At 38.3% G+C, this 16,882-nt stretch overlaps 1 protein-coding gene across 3 annotated transcripts in view; it reads left to right on the top strand.

The window, feature by feature from the left end:
- Window positions 1–1,167: 1,167 nt before the first annotated feature.
- Window positions 1,168–16,882, top strand: part of TOPBP1 (DNA topoisomerase II binding protein 1) — a 70,918-nt gene continuing 55,203 nt past the window's right edge. Inside the window, exons 1-8 of one of the 3 annotated variants that reach the window (XM_070376104.1) lie at window positions 1,168–1,349; window positions 2,009–2,099; window positions 4,017–4,151; window positions 5,775–5,918; window positions 9,716–9,897; window positions 11,371–11,567; window positions 12,992–13,171; window positions 13,901–14,067. In XM_070376104.1, coding sequence (XP_070232205.1) covers window positions 2,016–2,099; window positions 4,017–4,151; window positions 5,775–5,918; window positions 9,716–9,897; window positions 11,371–11,567; window positions 12,992–13,171; window positions 13,901–14,067 — 1,089 coding nt within the window. In that variant the 5' untranslated portion in view covers window positions 1,168–1,349; window positions 2,009–2,015. Of the gene's footprint in view, window positions 1,350–2,008; window positions 2,100–4,016; window positions 4,152–4,832; window positions 4,997–5,774; window positions 5,919–9,715; window positions 9,898–11,370; window positions 11,568–12,991; window positions 13,172–13,900; window positions 14,068–16,882 lie in introns of those variants that run through there. The other 2 variants (XM_070376106.1, XM_070376108.1) reach the window with 2 other exon arrangements.

Consider the following 16,882-nt stretch of genomic DNA (forward strand, 5'->3'; position numbering starts at 1 on the left):
TGACAACAGGCCTTTCAGTCCCAGTGTTTCTGATTCTGACTCACCTTCCACTTAAATGTTCACACACTTTGACCCAAGATGCTGTCTACCATCTTTAGACATTTAAAAAACCAAGGTACAGATCATTAAACTCTCAGGTTACTCAAGTCATGATTTTCTCTCAACAGTCAAGAATAAAATGAGGAGAAACGCTGACCAAGCAGTTTGTCATTGGCTATCAACAACTAGAGAATCTACAATCCTATTTCGCCTCCTCTCCCCATACCTTTTCCATTTGAACATTAGGTTCCATCCCACAATCTGCCCAACACTTGGGAAGCTACAGAGAAAAAAATGAGATGCTCATGGGGTGGGAGTAGTGAGGTAGGAGAATGGGGTGTTAGTCCTGGAGAGGGCACTACTAAAGTTGGCAAAGACCCCCTACGCACCAGGCGTGTAATTCACGTCATCCTGACATCTTTCTTTCCTTTAAGACACTTGGCTGTTGTAGTTGGTGAGCACATTTGGGCTATACTGGAGGAAAATAATCCAGTCCACCAGTCCATGGAGACAAAAAGACTTGGGTGCAGTCTTAAACTTCTACCACTTACTGTGACCTCAAACACTTCATTTAATTTCCCTAAGCCTCAGTTTTTACATCTGTAAAATGCGAATCAGTATTTGCCTCCCAGAGTTGTTTTAGATAACATATGGTGTCTCGGCATAAAGTATTTATTAAAGAAACCCTCTTTTACCTGTCTTTATTTTTTTGGATATGTTAGGGTCTGCTCTGAGGCATCAGTCCCCAATATTTTCTGTCACTAGTGACCGGTTTAGTAGAAGACAATTTTTCCCAGGGCAGGGGGAGCTCGGCAGTTCAGGCGGCAACGCGAGAAATGGGGGAGCGGCTCTGCTTCCACCACTAACCTTCCCTGGCCCTGGAGTAGCGAACTCCTGCTCTAAGATACCTCTGATCCGCCGCCTCAAAGCCCTAGCCCTCGGCGCTTCGCCAATTCCCAGCAAAGGCAAAACCCGTCCTTCCAGCTCCCAAGCCAAGCTTCTGCCACAGCCTCCCTGTAACACCTTAGCCTCCGGGTGGGAACCAACCGCTACCGCCGCTTTCTTTCGTCTCCGCCCTCCGCCCCCCGCAGCTGTCGTAGCGTCACTTCCGCCGGAAGGTACGGGCACAACTGCGCGGTTGGCGCGAAAGTCGGTTCGCGGTTCGGCAACTTCCGGGTCTGCGTTTGCTTTGGTCGGGGGCGCCGCTGGTTGCGGCGGGTGTGCGCCGGGCTGGCGCCCGACCCCAGCCGCAGTCCCGCGGGCCGCGCGGCCCCCTACTCGCCGGCCGGAGATCCCCTGGCTCCACCGAGGTGAGTGAAGCTCAGAGTGAGCACCCAGCTCCCTCCTCACCTCGTGAGGGGGTGGGGAGGCGGGGCGGGGGAGGGGTCCTCGACGCCGCCTCTGGCCTTAGGGGCCCTGGATTCCGGACCTTGTAACCGGCCCCCGGACCGGTGGATGGGACACCAGAGAGCACGTGACTGGGGCTGGACCGATAATCGGACTTTTCCCTGGCAGCTGGGGAGCGAGAGCGTCTGGCCTTTTAGGGCCCTAACTTGGATGGCTGGCTTTCATGTTTATATTTAAAGTTCATTTAGTGAGGGCTTAACCTATGTCGAGGGCCGCAGATGACCTCAGGGACCTTAATCGTTCTGAGCATTCTCAGGCTAAATGAAATTGAATGGCCATCGGCTTAGGAGACTTAGAGCTCCAGAGCAAAGGTCCTGGATGAATTCAGTTTAGCAACATTAATTTCGTATTTTGATTTACGAAGACTGGTTGTTGTCATCTTTTCCCTTGATTTTGTCCGCATTCTACTGTTTCCTACAAACCATAGTAAACGAATTCAAGGGCAAGACCAGAATGTTTGTCCTTCGGCATTCTTATTTGCGCAGAAAAACAGGTGCTTTAAACATTTAACTTTATATGTAATGTGTTTTTGCTCTTGTTAATGGTTCCTTTATTTTGACAGTTCAGAAATGTCCAAAAATGACAAAGAACCGTTTTTTGTGAAGTTTTTAAAGTCTTCAGACAATTCTGAATGTTTTTTTGAAGCTCTTGAGGTAAGACTACTTGACAATGTCTTTCTGTGAATTCATTTTCTTGTTTCTAGTGTTTTTGACTTAGGCCTTTTATGTCTTAGTCATGGTTATTTTATTTTCATAATAGTTTTACTCTAGTAGATCATGTATTTTGGGGGGCTTGAAGTCTTTACTGACTTTTATATTGAAAGTGATGGGCCTACTAGTCTTAGAAATTAAGTAGTTTTCTTTTGTCTACTAACCATAGACCTTTGTGTGTTGAAAAAACTTGAGGTAGTCACATATTGGTTACACTTCAGTTTTTGTTTTTGTAAATTGTTAAAACTATGTTTCATTATATAGTTTCATGTGGGAGGATGTAGGGGTAGTGTCTCCCCTAGTAGCATCACCGTGGCCTGAGAAATTGGACCCCAACTCAGACTTACCAACTGGAATCTACTTTTTAACAAGATCTTATGTATGTTTAAGAAACACTTGTAGCACGTTTTTCTTTAAAGTTCATTCATTCAGCAAATAATTATTGTGTTCATCATCCGATAAGCACTGTTCAAATACTTGGGATACACAGTGGTTTAGATAATGAGAGCAGGCAAAGATCCATACTTTCTCAGAGTTTACATTCTGGTCTAGCTAGAGGAAATAAACTAATCAGATATATAAGTGTGTGAACTATATAGTATGTTAAAGGTGCAAAGTGCTGTGGGAGGAGAAATGGGAAACAAGTTAAAACATTCCAGAAGATGTTTGTTAAGGAAGAAGGGAAGTTTACAATTTATTTTAAATATAGTGTGATATATTTTGTGGAGAAGTTGGTATTTGCAAACACTTGAAGGAGGTGAGATAATGAGCCGTGTGAATATGTGGGGAAGGTTTCAGTTTCAGGCAGAGGGGATAATCATGCACAGGCCCTGGGAAGGTGCTTGCAGTGACTGTCCTGCTTTATTGTGGCTCAAGTGTAGTGTGAACAGGAGATGTGGGATGAATGCTAAGGTTTGCTTCAGAGAGTAAAATAAAGAAGTAATGAGGGCCTTGTGGTCTCTTTTAAGGACTTTGGCTTTTTCTTCCGGTGAGATGGAGAGCCACTAGGGGAGTTTAATCAGAAGAGTATTATGAGCTGACTTACTCGTTTTAAAAGGATCACCCTAAGTATTTAATGAAAGGACTTCAAAATTTGTTAAAATATTTGAGTGCTTATTGGGAGCCAGGATATGTTGCCAAACAAGATAGATCATGAAACGTTCTTCTTACAAGGGAGAGAGACAAAAACAGTGTGTATGTATGTATATATAATATTATACATATTATATATGCTAGTATACATAATACTACATCTGTGTTACTTTCTTCGTAAAATTGGGAAAGAATATTTTAGAAAAGTGGGATCAGGAAAATCATCTCTGAGGAAGTGACATGGGAGCAGATGCGGTTGAAGTGAAACAAGTCAGGTGAAGTCCTGGGGGAAGAGTATTCCAGGTAGCAGGGGGAGAAAGCAAAACCTCTAAATGAGGTCATACTTAGCTTGTTCCAGGTCTGGAAAGAAAGCATGAGTGGCTAGAGAAGAGTAAGCAAAAGGGATTAGAGGAAGAAGTAAGCATGGGAAGACAGAGACAGGCAAGGGCCAGACTCTGTGGTCTTGTAGGTGATTGTAAGAAATGAGGATTTTATTCTGAGTGTGGTGGGAAGCTCCTGGAGGTTTTGACCAGAGTGACATGACCTGATTTGTATTGTTGAAAAGATTAGTAGCTGCTGTGTGGAGAATAGATTTAGGGCAAAGGATGAGAAGGAACCCCTTTGGAGACTCCTGCACAGGCCCCGTGAGAGATTATGGTTCCTTTTGATAGGAAGAAGGCTGGATTTGAGATGGATTTTGAAGATAAGAGTTCATAGGACATAAATACAGGTGAATAATTTCATATGCATTCTTATTTTTTCTTTCAGTCAATAAAAGAGTTCCAATCAGAAGAATATCTTCAGATTATTACAGAAGAAGAGGCATTGAAAATAAAGGAGAATGATAGATCACTGTATATCTGTGACCCCTTTAGTGGTGATGCCTTTGATCATCTCAAAAAGGTTTGCTAACTTTTAGTGTGTTCTTTCAGGTACTGTTTTTGGTTTGTTTTTGCTGGACATAAGTTCTTTACTGGTCATCATGTATTTTGTATATTATGAATTGAGAGGAATCTTTTGGTTTTGAAAGATCAGAATAGTATTTTTAAAGTGTAATTATGTTCCAGTAGGCTTTGGTTGGGCTTCCCTGTGGCTCAGACAGTAAAGAATCCACATGCAATGCAGGAAATCTGGGTTTGATCCCTAGGTTGGGAAGATCCCCTGGAGGAGGGCATGGCAACCCACTCCAGTATTCTTGCCTGGAGAATCCTCATGGAGGAGCCTGGCGGGCTACAGTCCATGGCGTCACAAAGAGTCAGACACGACTGAACGAGACTAAGTACAGCACAGAACAGACTTTGCTTAATATGTGATTTTTATATTTCAGGGAATTTAACCTCACTAAGTATAATTTAACCCTATAGTAATGAAGTATTTACTGATGAAGTTCTAATGTACTTAAACCCAGTTTGATTGTAGAGTAAGAAAGGATTTGTTTCCTTACTGTCTTTACTGTGTGCTCTTGAATTTTAGTACCTGTGCTTTGTATAGGGTATGAAAACTTATATGCTAAAAGGAAGCGAATTGGGGATGAGCATTGCTAATATATCATTGAGCCATCTTATTTCTTTTTGTTGATTCTAGAGTCTACTGACTCATTACTTTTTTGGTGTCTGGACAAGAGAGAAGCATTGAAATAAAAGTAAACTGGCTATAATTCCATCCAAATTACAAAGAAGTGACTCTTGTTTGAAGGAGAAGAAAACATAGAAGAGTAGCTAGATGCAGTACTATACAGTATATGGAAGGTCTGTGCCCATGTTTGCCAAAAGCATTATTGGTCTTACCCTCCTTTTGGAAATAACACCTCTTGTCAGATAGAAGCAATAGCATTGAATACTCAGTTTTCTTAAGACTGACCAAAAAGATAGAAATAGACATTTACCCTGTAGACATTTACATCAGTTATGTTTTGGTAACTTTGGCAACTGTAGGCTTTTTAGTCTGGCCTGGATGTGCTGATGTTGAGCAAGATTGTTAACTTTTCTCAGTTATCAATGAAAGTGATACCTTACGAGAAGTTTTTGTGGGCCTTTCTTGGAAAAACACTGAGTTGTGAACAGTGTTTAAAAACGAATGTAGAAACTACCTAGGGTTATGCTTTTTTTGTAGCATAATAGGTATTTTAGAGGGGAATTATTTGGGTTCTTACACTTCACTGCCTCATTGGCTGGGTGCTTCATTTGAACAGTAAAGGTAGATGTTTCCTAAATATTATGGCATAAGGCTATTACTAGTATCCCCTATTGCTAAGATTTTGTTTTGGAGATTAAAATTTTAATGGCAATTTAGAGTGAGTGTAACTTTTGGAGCTTATTTCTTTTGATAGCCTCTGTTGTTTGATTTGCTTGTGTGTTAATGTGTGGTATGTCTGAGAAATTATATAACATGTGTTTGTTTTTTTAACAATTTGGTGGGTTTTCTGCAGTGATCAACTTCTCTAAAGAATTGGTAAATACAGTGTTACAAAATATAATTTTCTAAAACCGTCTCTTCCTACTTAATAATCTTTCCTTGTTTTTGTAGCTTGGTTGCAGAATTGTTGGTCCTCAAGTAGTCATATTTTGTATGCACCACCAGCGATGTGTCCCAAGAGCTGAACATCCAGTTTATAACATGGTTATGTCTGATGTAACCGTGTCCTGTACAAGCCTGGAAAAAGACAGAAGGGTAGGTGTTGCTGTATTAAGTGGACTATCGTCAATATATATTTGCACACTTAATTTTTCACTGTATAGGGGATGTTTTGAAAGACCTTGCATTTGGTGCTTATGACATGTAACAGAGTCTAGATGATATTGTATGTCTTTTTTTTATTTATTTAATTGGAGGCTCATTACTTTACAATATTGTAGTGGTTTTTGCCATACATTGACATGAATCAGCCATGGGTGTACATGTGTTTCCCATCCTGAATCCCCCTCCCACCTCCCTCCCCATCCCATCCCTCAGGGTCATCCCAGTGCTCTGGCCCTGAGCACCCTGTCTCATGCATCAAAGCTGGACTGGCGATCTGTTTCACATATGGTAATATACTGTTTCAATGCTATTCTCAAATCATCCCACCCTTGCCTTCTCCCACAGAGTCCAAAAGTCTGTTCTTTACATCTGTGTCTCTTTTGCTGTCTTGCATATGGGGTCATCATTACAATCTTTCTAAATACTGTATATATGTGTTAATATACTCTATTGGTGTTTTTCTTTCTGACTTACTTCACACTGTATAATAGGCTCCAGTTTCATCCACCTCATTAGAACTGATTCAAATGCATTCTTTTTAATAGCTGAGTAATATTCCATTGTGTATATGTACCACAGCTTTTTTATCCATTCATCTGCTGATGGACATCTAGGTTGCTTCCATGTCCTGGATATTGTAAACAGTGCTGCAATGAACATTGGGGTACACGTGTCTCTTTCAATTCTGGTTTCCTTGGTGTGTATGCCCAGCAGTGGGATTGCTGGGTCATGACTGAGCAACTGATCTGATCTGATCTGATGGCAGTTCTATTTCCAGTTTTTTAAGGAATCTCCACATTGTTCTCCATAGTGGCTGTACTAGTTTGCATTCCCACTAACAGTGTAAGAGGGTTCCCTTTTCTCCACACCTTCTCCGGGATTTATTGTTTGTAGACTTTTGGATAGCAGCCATTCTGACCAGCGTGAGATGGTACCTCATTGTGGTTTTGATTTGCATTTCTCTAATAATGAGTGATGTTGAGCATCTTTTCATGTGTTTGTTAGCCATCTCTATGTCTTCTTTGGAAAATGTCTGTTTAGTTCTTTGGCCCATTTTTTGATTGAGTCGTTTATTTTTCTGGAATTGAGCTGCATGAGCTGCTTGTATATTTTTGAGATTAATTCTTTGTCAGTTGCTTCGCTTGCTCTTCTCCCATTCTGAAGGCTGTCTTTTCACCTTGCTTATAGTTTCCTTTGTTGTGCAGAAGCTTTTAATTTTAATTAGGTCCCATTTGTTTATTTTTGCTTTTATTTCCGTTACTCTGGGAGGTGGGTCATAGAGGATCCTGCTGTGATTTATGTCAGAGTGTTTTGCCTATGTTTTCCTCTAGGAGTTTCATAGTTTCTGGTCTTAACATTTAGATCTTTAATCCACTTTGAGTTTATTTTTGTGTATGGTGTTACAAAGAGTTGTAGTTTCATTCTTTTACAAGTGGTTGATCAGTTTTCCCAGCACCACTTGTTAAAGAGATTGTCTTTTCTCCATTGTATATTCTTGCCTCTTTTGTCAAAAATAAGATGTCCATACGTGCGTGCGTTTATCTCTGGGCTTTCTATTTTGTTCCTTTGATCTATATTTCTGTCTTTGTGCCAGTACCATACTGTCTTGATGACTGTAGCTTTGTAGTATAGTCTGAAGTCAGGCAGATTGATTCCTCCAGTTCCATTCTTCTTTCTCAAGATTGCTTTGGTTATTTGAGTTTTTTTTGTATTTCCATACAAATTGTGAAATTATTTGTTGTAGTTCTCTGAAAAATAATGTTGGTAGCTTGATAGTGATTGCTATAGATTGCTTTGGGTAATACACTCATTTTCACTATATTGATTATTCTGATCCATGAACATGGTATATTTCTCCATCTGTTTGTGTCATCTGTGATTTATTTCATCAGTGTTTTATAGTTTTCTATATATAGGTCTTTTGTTTCTTTATACTATACTGAGTCACTTCAGTCATGTCCGACTCTGTGCGACCCCATAGACGGCAGCCCACCAGGCTCTCCCGTCCCTGGGATTCTCCGGGCAAGAACACTGGAGTGGGTTGCCGTTTCCTTCTCCAGTGCATGAAAGTGAAAAGTGAAACTGAAGTCTCTCAGTCGTGTCCGACTCTTAGCGACCCCATGGATTGCAGCCTAACAGGCTCCTTCGTCCATGGGATTTTCCAAGCAAGAGTACTGGAGTGCGGTGCCATTGCTTTCTCCGTTTGTTTCTTTAGGTAGATTTATTCCTAAGTATTTTATTCTTTTTGTTGCAATGGTGAATGGAATTGTTTCCTTAATTTCTCTTTCGGTTTCTCGTTAGTGTATAGGAATGCAAGGGATTTCAGTGTGTTAATTTTATATCCTGCAACTTTACTGTATTCATTGATTAGCTCTAGTAATTTTCTGGTGGTGTCTTTAGGTTTTCTATGTATAGGGTCATGTCATTTGCAAACAGTCAGAGTTTTACGTCTTCTTTTTCCAATCTGGATTCCCTTTATTCCTTTTTCTTTTCTGATTGCTGTGGCTAAAACTTCTAAAACTAGGTTGAATAGTAGTGGTGAGAGTGGGCACCCTTGTCTTGTTCCTGACTTTAGGGGAAACGCTGTCAATTTTTAACCATTGAGGGTAATGTTTGCTGTGGGTTTATCATATATGGCTTTTATTATGTTGAGGTATGTTCCTTTGGCCGCCTAATGTGAAGAGCTGACTCATTGGAAAAGACCCTGATGCTGGGAAAGATTGAAGGCAGGAGGAGAAGGGATGACAGAGGATGAGATGGTTGGATGGCATCACCAACTCAATGGACATGGGTTTGGGTGGACTCTGGGAGTTGGTGATGGACAGGGAGGCCTGGTATGCTGTGGTTCATGGGTTCGCAAAGAGTCGGACACGACTGAACTGAACTGATGTTCCTTCTGTGCTTGCTTTCTGGAGAGTTTTTATCATAAATGCATGTTGAATTTTGTCAAAGGCTTTCTCTTCAAAATTGAAAGCAGTGGACTCTTTTATTGCAAACTGGCTACTTAAAATTTTTTGTTTTGATTTTAAAAGGAAACTCACTTTTTTCTCTGTATTATCAATAAATTTGTCTTTGAGTCACCTTTTTCCACCATAGTTAATCTTTTAAAAAGGATTCTGAGATTTACACATATTTTTTCTATATTCAGTATGTCATTTGTATATTTTTAAGTATGTGCATCAGTTCAGTTCAGTTGCTCAGACATGTCCGACTCTTTGTGACCCCCTGGACTGCAGCATGTCAGGCCTCCCTGTCCATTACCAGCTCCCGGTGTTTACCCAAAACTCATGTCCATTGAGTCGGTGATGCCACCCAACCATCTCATCCTCTGTCATCCCCTCCTCCTGTCTTCAGTCTTTCCCAGCATCAGGGTCTTTTCAAAATGAGTCAGCTCTTCGCATCAGGTGGCTAAAGTATTGGAGTTTCAGCTTCAACATCAGTCCTTCATAGTATATTAAAATATATAGTGTTCACTGTAGAAGAAAAATGGTTAAATTCATGGAGTTGCAAAAGACAAACATAGGAAAATAACGTGCATAAAGGTAATTCTAAAATTTATACTTTATATTTATCTTCTAAAAAATAACTTCATGAATTATTTAACTTGTAGTGATGAGAAATATTTGTGTGTTCAAGCTAAGAACAACAAACAGTGTTTATCGGACATTGTATTTAAAAATGGAAGAAATATTGTTTGATTCTGTATTAATTTTCTTTTGGGGCTACAGGAAGAAGTTCATAAATATGTACAAATGATGGGTGGACGCGTATACAGAGACCTTAACGTATCAGTAACTCACCTTATTGCAGGAGAAGTTGGTAGCAAAAAATACTTAGTTGCTGCAAACCTAAAGAAACCTATTTTGCTTCCCTCTTGGATAAAAACACTTTGGGAGAAGTCACAGGAGAAGTAAGAGATATTTTAGATATTTTCTAGATTTGAATAAGTGTTATCATTTTGGCATATTATGGGTTTTCATGGGGGGCGGTTTATGGTATCCGTTTGGGTGAACTCCGGGAGTTGGTGATGGACAGGGAGGCTTTTGCGTGCTGCAATTCATGGGGTTGCAAAGAGTTGGACACAACTGAGTGACTGAACTGAACTGATGGATTTGTTATTTGGGACAAAAATTGGATCATTACTCTTTTCTCCAATGAAAACAAAAGATAATCTACAAGTTCTTATTATCAAGGTATAAGTTGTTAGGTAGACTGGGCTATGGACTTAACATTTGCTACGAGATAATAAATTCTTTGGTAATAGAATTGTTTTCAGCAGTGAACAATGATAAAATAGTTGAGAGAATCTGTGTGGCAACTGTAGCTTTTATGTTGCATTATCTTTCAATACCATGCCCTCATGTTGCTGCTGCTGCTGCTGCTGCTAAGTCGCTTCAGTCATGTCCAACTCTTGTGCAACCCCATAGACGGCAGCCCATCAGGCTCCGCCATCCCTGGGATTCTCTAGGCAAGATCACTGGAGTGGGGTGCCATTTCTTTCTCCAGCCCTCATGTTAGGATGGAGAATAAATTTTAGCCACTTTGGTATTTGTATTTCTTCCCAAAGGGAACATATTTAAGGTTGAATATAAACATATATAACCCATTAACTGAGATGTAATTATTCAGTAAATGTTAATTAAGCCCATTTTATGTACCTGTCCTGAACTAGGCATTAGGTAACTGGAGAGCAAAACAAGACATCATCCCTGGCCTCATAGAGCTTAGAGCCTATTTCAAAAGATAGAATTGAGTCTCCCTTAGAATTCGATTAACAACCAATACGTATTTAGTTACCACTGTTTAAATTAAGTAGGCATTTTCCAGTCTTCCTTTCAGCACCATCCAGCATATTCTAAACATGTCTCTATATTGGCATCATCATCATTCCTAGCCTGTTTCATGAGTACACCTACCTACCAGGGCAGCAGAATGATATTTTTGTTGGCATTCTGCCAAAAATCTTTGCTTGTTATTTGTATAGTATAATGGAAGAATTAAAAGTCTGTCTTTTTAGTAGGCAACCAAAGAATCTTTGAATTTTTAGTTAGAATTTTAGACTTATAAGTTTGGAAAGTGCACTGCTTTGACCAGCATGGATTTATAGTTAACTGAAATATATGTATTTTTTCACTTAAAACAGTTTTATTTGAGGCTCTGAAACATTAATTTTTTTAGAGACATGGTTTGAGCTAGATGAGCAGTTAGTATAATTCTAAGTGTGCTTGTCAGTTTCCTTTAATATTGATCAAATTCCTAAAAAATGAGGAAAACATTAGTGTTACTTCTGTTGTTTGTCATTCTTCTGATAAAGTTTAAACTACCTGGTATTTTGATATCTTAATTTACGGGTTTTTTGTTTTGTTTTGTTCATTTTCCCCAGGAAAATAGCTAGATATACTGATATAAACATGGAAGACTTCAAGTGTCCTATTTTTCTTGGTTGCATAATCTGTGTGACTGGCTTATGTACCTTAGACAGGAAATCAGTTCAGCAGCTAACAGTAAAGCATGGAGGACAGTACATGGGACAGTTGAAAATGAATGAGTGTACACACCTCATTGTGCAAGAACCAAAAGGTAAAACTGTTTCCCAAATAGATGATAGAATATCTTTTACTTCTGATATTTCATAAACATGCACATTTCTTTTTTCTTTATTTTTGGCTCTACTGGGTCTTGTTGATGCATAGGCTTTTCTCTAGTTGCAGCAAGTAAGGGCTGCTGTCCAGCTGGAGTGGCTTCTCTAGTTAAGTGGCACAGGCTCTAGGGTATGTGGGCTTTAGTACTTGCAGTTCCCGGGCTCTAGAGCATAGGCTCAATAGTTGTGGTTCACGGGTTTAGTTGCTTCGCAGCATGTGGGATCTTCCTGGACTAGGGATTGAACCTGTGTCTCCTGCATTGGCAGGTAGATTCTTTACCACGAGCCATCTGGGAAGCCCTCTAATAATAAATTTTAAAGGCTTGGCTTCATTTTTAATTGAATGAATTATCCTTACTGAGTAAACTGCAAATTTTAACTTGAAGATACACCTTGAAGAACATGAAACTACTAAAAGAAAAATATATTACCAGGAAAAAGAGTTCCTTAAAATTGCAATTAATTTTGGCGTTCTATAACCATTATAACTATTCTGGAGAATATTTTTACTGATTCTCTGAAAATATATAAAAATTGATGAGAACAGAGTTGTATTAACATTTTTATTGTCTCTTTTTACCTACACAGAGAGTTTTTACCTAGATATCAATGTTGTTTTTTTCTTCCTAGGTGTCACTGTGAACAACTGTAATTGCAAAAAAAATTTTTACATTTTATATTAGAAATATGTATTTTGAAACTACTTTCCAAAATGTTTTATTGTATCATGTCACCTTTGTTTCCATCTAAGCGTATTCATCCTCATATATCTCTATAAACTATAAATATACTGTTATCCCTTAACCCTATTCCTTATAGTATGAAACTGAGGGTCAGAGTCTCCTGAGCAGTAACTGCTTTAGATAGCATGGTTTCTTCAGAGTGTCAGAGCAATTTAAATACTTGTGTTAAGTAGGAATTGAAGTATATATACACATAAATATATGTGTATGTATATATACACACAGTAATTAGTTTAAAAGTGAAAAGTGTAAAACCACTAAATTCTGTGAGTTATCCACATGTTACAGATTAAGAAGCTGGTTTAAAGAACTTAAGAGATGGAAGCTATATTCAGAAATTTTATTTCAGTTACCCCAGTAATGGCTTCTGTCTCTGCAATTTTGTAAAAGATAAACCCCTCACATAGCATGTGTATTTAACACAACACACATAAAATATAATTGGATAATAACCTAATATATTGCCTTTTAATACACTGTATAGCATACCGTTGAAGAGTAATTGCTGGTAATTTTAATTTTGTTTCAGGTGAATTTTTTTCATAAGCTTTCATATAAATATTTCTGCAAAGATGGATTTTAATGGCTTGCATTTTTCTCTTTTTTAATTGACATAATAGGTCAAAAATATGAATGTGCCAAGAGATGGAATGTACACTGTGTGACCACGCAGTGGTTTTTTGACAGTGTTGAGAAAGGTTTTTGTCAGGATGAATCCATATACAAGACAGAGCCTAGATCAGAAGCAAAGAGTATGCCTGATACTTCAACTCCTACTGGCCAGATCAACACAATTGATAGTAAGTCTCTTTGGGATTAAGCAGTCATTTTTAAGACAGTTTTCTGTGTAAGGATTGATTTGTTAATAGGATCAATGAGATACAGTAGAGAATTCTCTCTTTTCTTACTTTGTTTCCAGGTGTAATTGTATAATAAAATAACCAAATTATATTAAAAAAAAATTAGTCCAGAACTTCTGCTATTTCATTTTCTAATGAATACCTACTTTCTTTCATATCCTTATATAATGCACAAGATAGTTAAAGAAATTAAGAATATTAATAAAGACTTAAGGGAATTAAGTTTTTAAAACTTGACTGGCATGTGGATATTAGTCCTATTTCTTTATTAGTTTGCTACAGTTGTTATAGATCATCTGTATTCATATAAAATTTAAAAAACATTTCTGTTTTGGAAGTACCGTGTATACTTGTTGGCAATATTACAAATGTTACCAAATTTTTTTCCAATATAACCTTCCTGGACCTTGAAGTCAGCAACTTCAGATTTTTATTGGAAGCCAGTCACTATTAAGAGAATATATTAAGTATATTTTCATTAAAATGAAGCTTAATTAGATTCATTTTCCCTTTTCATACTTGACCCCCAAGATTTCAGTAAAGCCACTTAAATTTTACTTTAGAGATTGTTCATGGCTCTTCTGGTATAAGAAAAGTTCACCTATAGGAAAATATGTGATTAGTTATTTTATTTCCATAAATTTATGCATCTTTGTTTTTAATATGTAGGTCGTACTCTTTCAGATGTCAGCCATATTTCCAACATCAATGCAAGCTGCATAAATGAATCAATATGTAATTCAGTTAATAGCAAACTGGAACCTACAATTGAAAATCTGGAAAATTTGGATATCAGTGCATTTCAGGCACCTGAAGATTTATTAGATGGTTGTCGGGTATGTCTTTATTATGTAATGCACTAAGCGATAATACACGTTGGTACTTGTAGCTTCACTCTGAAGACCCTTCAGAGTTGGGCTTGCTCCTTACCTACAGAAGCCCACCACTCAAGCTAAGCAAATGCACTCATTAGGCCGTGTTTGTCTTTTAGCTATTAGGGTCTCTTTGCTTGGGATGTACCTTTATATGTCATCCATTAAACTTCATATCATTTTTCAAATCTTCTTTGAACCCTCCTAACTACCTTAATCTTCCCATGTACTGTGGGGGTTTTTTTGGCTGCATTGGATCTTCATTGCTGTGATCAGGCGTTGTCTAATTGCTTCAAGCAGGGGCTGTGGTTCATTGTAGTGCCTTCTCTCGTTGCAGAGCCTGGGCTCTAGGAGCACAGGCTTCGGTAGTTGTAGCACACAGGCTCAGTGTTTGGGGTAAATAGAGTTAGTTACTCTGTGGCATGTGGATTTTTTAGACCAGGGATCGAATCCCTGTCCCCTGCATTAGCAGTATGGATTCTTAACCACTGGACCACCAGGGAAATCCTATCTACTGTATTTTGAGACCATTTAGTTTCTGAACCACTTAATGGATTTTTATTTATAATTGTCATTTGTTGTTTATAATAAGTGAGACACTGTGCTGATTATTTCATATACATGTTAGTATGTCATATATAATCCCATTTAATTCCCACAAATAACTCAAATGGATATTATTGAGGCTGAAACTCAGAGGATTAAAGTTCTTGTCCAGAATCTCACAGACAGTAAGTAACTAGCCATTTACTCCACAAAGCCTGTATTTCTAAAGATTAGGTACACCACTTTGTTTAATATCTCTTGGGCTATTTAATTTTTTAGTGTCTGAGTAACTGTCTAATAAATGCCTTGATGGTAACATCTTATATATTTTTTAGAACTAAATACTTAGTATATTTCTTGCTTGTAGACTGAATAGGCTATGCACTAATTCTCAAGGAGTTAGTTAACTTAACTAGTTAAAGTTAAGCAAAGACTTAACTTTCTTATTTTAATCTTCAGGAAATTGGGCAAATTACCTTCCTTTCTATACTTTTAAAACTTAACAGTTTATTAATAGAATAGGAGGTGTTGTGTAATCTTTTCTCTAGACTCTACTAATTCTGGATGTGACTTAATTATTCTTATAGGAAATGTATGATTACTCATTTTTGTTAAAATGTAATCTAGTGATGGAGGTTATTTAGTTTGGGATATAAATGCAGTTTGGAATAGATTAAGACATTTTTAAAAGATCCATTTTGTAAAATAGAGAAGAAGAAGATACAATATAGTAATATTGATTAAATTGATTTCCGTTCAGTTCAGTTGCTCAGTCATGTCCAACTCTTTGCGTCCCCATGGACTGCAGCACACTAGGCCTCCCTGTCCATCACCAACTCCCAGAGTTTACCCAAACTCATGTCCATTGAGTTGGTGATGCCATCCAACCATCTTATCCTCAGTCATCCCCTTCTCCTGCTTTCAGTCTTTCCCAGTATCATAGTCTTTTCCAATGAGTTAGTTCTTCACATTAGGTGACCAAAGTATTGGCATTTCAGCTTCAATATCAGTCCTTCCAATGAATATTCAGGACTGATCTCCTTTAGGATTGACTGATTGGATCTCCTTGCGGTCCAAGGGACTCTCAAGAGTCTTCTCCAACACCACAGTTCAAAAGCAACAATTCTTCGGTGCTCAGCTTTCTTTATAGTCCAACTCTCACATCTCACATGTGCACATATTGATGGTTAAAAATAAGTTACTGAATATGTTTCATCCTCAAAGCGTTGTGCTTAGCTCTTTGACCTAATTTTTTTTGTTTAATCAACTATGAAAACTGTATTTCAGTATATAAGGAAGAAAACTGATTTAAATAGTCTAAGTTGGACTTGCTTGGTAGTCCAATCATTAAGAATCCACCTCCCAGTGCAGAGGACACAGGTTTGATCCCTGGTCTGGGAAGATTCTTCAGTGGCTCAGCAATAAAAAATTCACCTGCAATGCAGGAGACGAGGGTTTGATCCCTGGGTTGGGAAGATCGCCTGGAGTAGGAAATGGTAACCCACTCCAGTATTCTTGGCAGTAAAATCCCATGGACAGTGGAGTGAGCCTGGCAGGCTACATACAGTCCATAGAGTAGAAAAGATTTGGACACAAACTGAGCACGCTCGCACTCTGAGGCTTCCCATGCCGTCAGGCAGCTAAGCATATGTGTCACAGCTGCTGAGCCCGCACACCCTAGAGCCTATTCCCTACAAAAAGAGAAGCCACTGCATTGAGAAATCTGCACATCCTCACAAGTAGCATCCACCTGCCACAGCTAAAGAAAGCCCTCGCACAGCAACGAAGACCCACACCACCAAAGAAAAAGCCTAGTATGTTGAAGTGGTCATGTGGTTAATCATTGGTAGCCGACCCCAAATTTAAACCTAGATTTTCTGAATTCACATATTTAACTCCAGTTTATTTCAGTAATTACTTGGAAATTTACAAGTAGTAAGACCAGTTTAAGAAGCTACCTACATTTTAGAAATTGCTGTGCACTAATATTCAGAAGATATTTGAATTATTCTGGTTTCTATTTTATTTAAATTTTCAGTACTTATCAGTAATGGGTAATAATGTTATGGGATTGTGAAGAAGTGATAAAATTTAAGAATTATTTAGAAATCAAAGTTTCAGAATATACTTCTTAATATATTTAAAATGTAAATATAAAGGTTGCCTTATTTACACGTAATGGGTTTAGATCACACTTTCAATAAATAGATTTCTATTGAGAGAAATAGGCCAT

This window comes from Bos mutus, chromosome 1 (assembly GCF_027580195.1).
Source record: "Bos mutus isolate GX-2022 chromosome 1, NWIPB_WYAK_1.1, whole genome shotgun sequence".
Taxonomy (NCBI): Eukaryota; Metazoa; Chordata; class Mammalia; order Artiodactyla; family Bovidae; genus Bos; species Bos mutus.